Here is a 1,111-nt window from a genome sequence, read left to right as displayed (position 1 = left end):
AATATGGTGTATCACGTAGATTGATTTGCGTATATTGAAGAATCCTTGCATTCCTGGAATAAACCCCACTTGATCATGGTGTATGATCCGTTTAATGTGCTGTTGGATTCTGTTTGCTAGTATTTTGTTGAGGATTTTTGCATCTATGTTCATCAGTGATATTGGCCTGTAGTTTTCTTTCTTTGTGACATCCTTGTCTGGTTTTGATATCAGGGTGATGGTGGCCTCGTAGAATGAGTTTGGGAGTGTTCCTCCCTCTGCTATATTTTGGAAGAGTTTGAGAAGGATAGGTGTTAGCTCTTCTCTAAATGTTTGATAGAATTTGCCTGTGAAGCCATCTGGTCCTGGGCTTTTGTTTGTTGGAAGATTTTTTTTTTTTTAACAATCTCAAATGTTTATTGCCTTCATAACAAAACAAAATATGAAGCTCAGAACTGGATCACTTGGCCCTTTCTCTTCTTATCTCCTCCCAGCTCAAAATGCTTGCATCTCTTAATAGCCAGCATTTTCTTAAATCTGCAGTTAGGTTCAACACATTCAAGCCTCAGCACAATCTTCTTTGTAGTTTTAGTCTTTTTCCGGAAAATCGGCTTAGTCCGCCCACCATAGCCACTCTTCTTTCTGTCATAACGCCGCTTTCCCTGGGCATACAGAGAATCCTTGCCCTTCTTGTACTGTGTCACTTTGTGGGGTTGGTGCTTGCCACACTTCTTACAGAAAGTCCGGCGGGTTTTAGGAACGTTCACCATGTTTTCGACAGCGCTATCAGCACGTCTGTTGGAAGATTTTTAATCACAGTTTCAATTTCAGTGCTTGTGATTGGTCTGTTCATATTTTCTATTTTTTTCCTGATTCAGTCTTGTCAGGTTGTGCATTTCTAAGAATTTGTCCATTTCTTCCAGGTTGTCCATTTTATTGGCATAGAGTTGCTAGTAGTAATCTCTCATGATCCTTTGTATTTCTGCAGTGTCAGTTGTTACTTCTCCTTTTTCATTTCTAATTCTATTGATTTGAGTCTTCTCCCTTTTTTTCTTGATGAGTCTGGCTAATGGTTTATCAATTTGGTTTATCTTCTCAAAGAACCAGCTTTAGTTTTATTGATCTTTGCTAT

At 38.8% G+C, this 1,111-nt stretch overlaps 1 protein-coding gene across 1 annotated transcript; it reads right to left on the bottom strand.

The window, feature by feature from the left end:
* Positions 1–404: 404 nt before the first annotated feature.
* Positions 405–749, bottom strand: LOC309969626 (large ribosomal subunit protein eL42-like; the record flags this gene model as incomplete). Its single annotated transcript, XM_082851451.1, has 1 exon — positions 405–749. The coding sequence occupies one exon, from the start codon at positions 747–749 to the stop codon at positions 429–431; it is 321 nt and encodes a 106-aa protein (XP_082707577.1). The 3' UTR covers positions 405–428.
* Positions 750–1,111: the final 362 nt, after the last annotated feature.

This window comes from Leucopleurus acutus (genome assembly GCF_964270905.1).
Source record: "Leucopleurus acutus genome assembly, chromosome: 12".
In the NCBI taxonomy this organism is placed as follows: Eukaryota; Metazoa; Chordata; class Mammalia; order Artiodactyla; family Delphinidae; genus Leucopleurus; species Leucopleurus acutus.
Note: the sequence above shows the minus strand (reverse complement) of the source record. Positions and strands in the feature narration are given on the sequence as shown.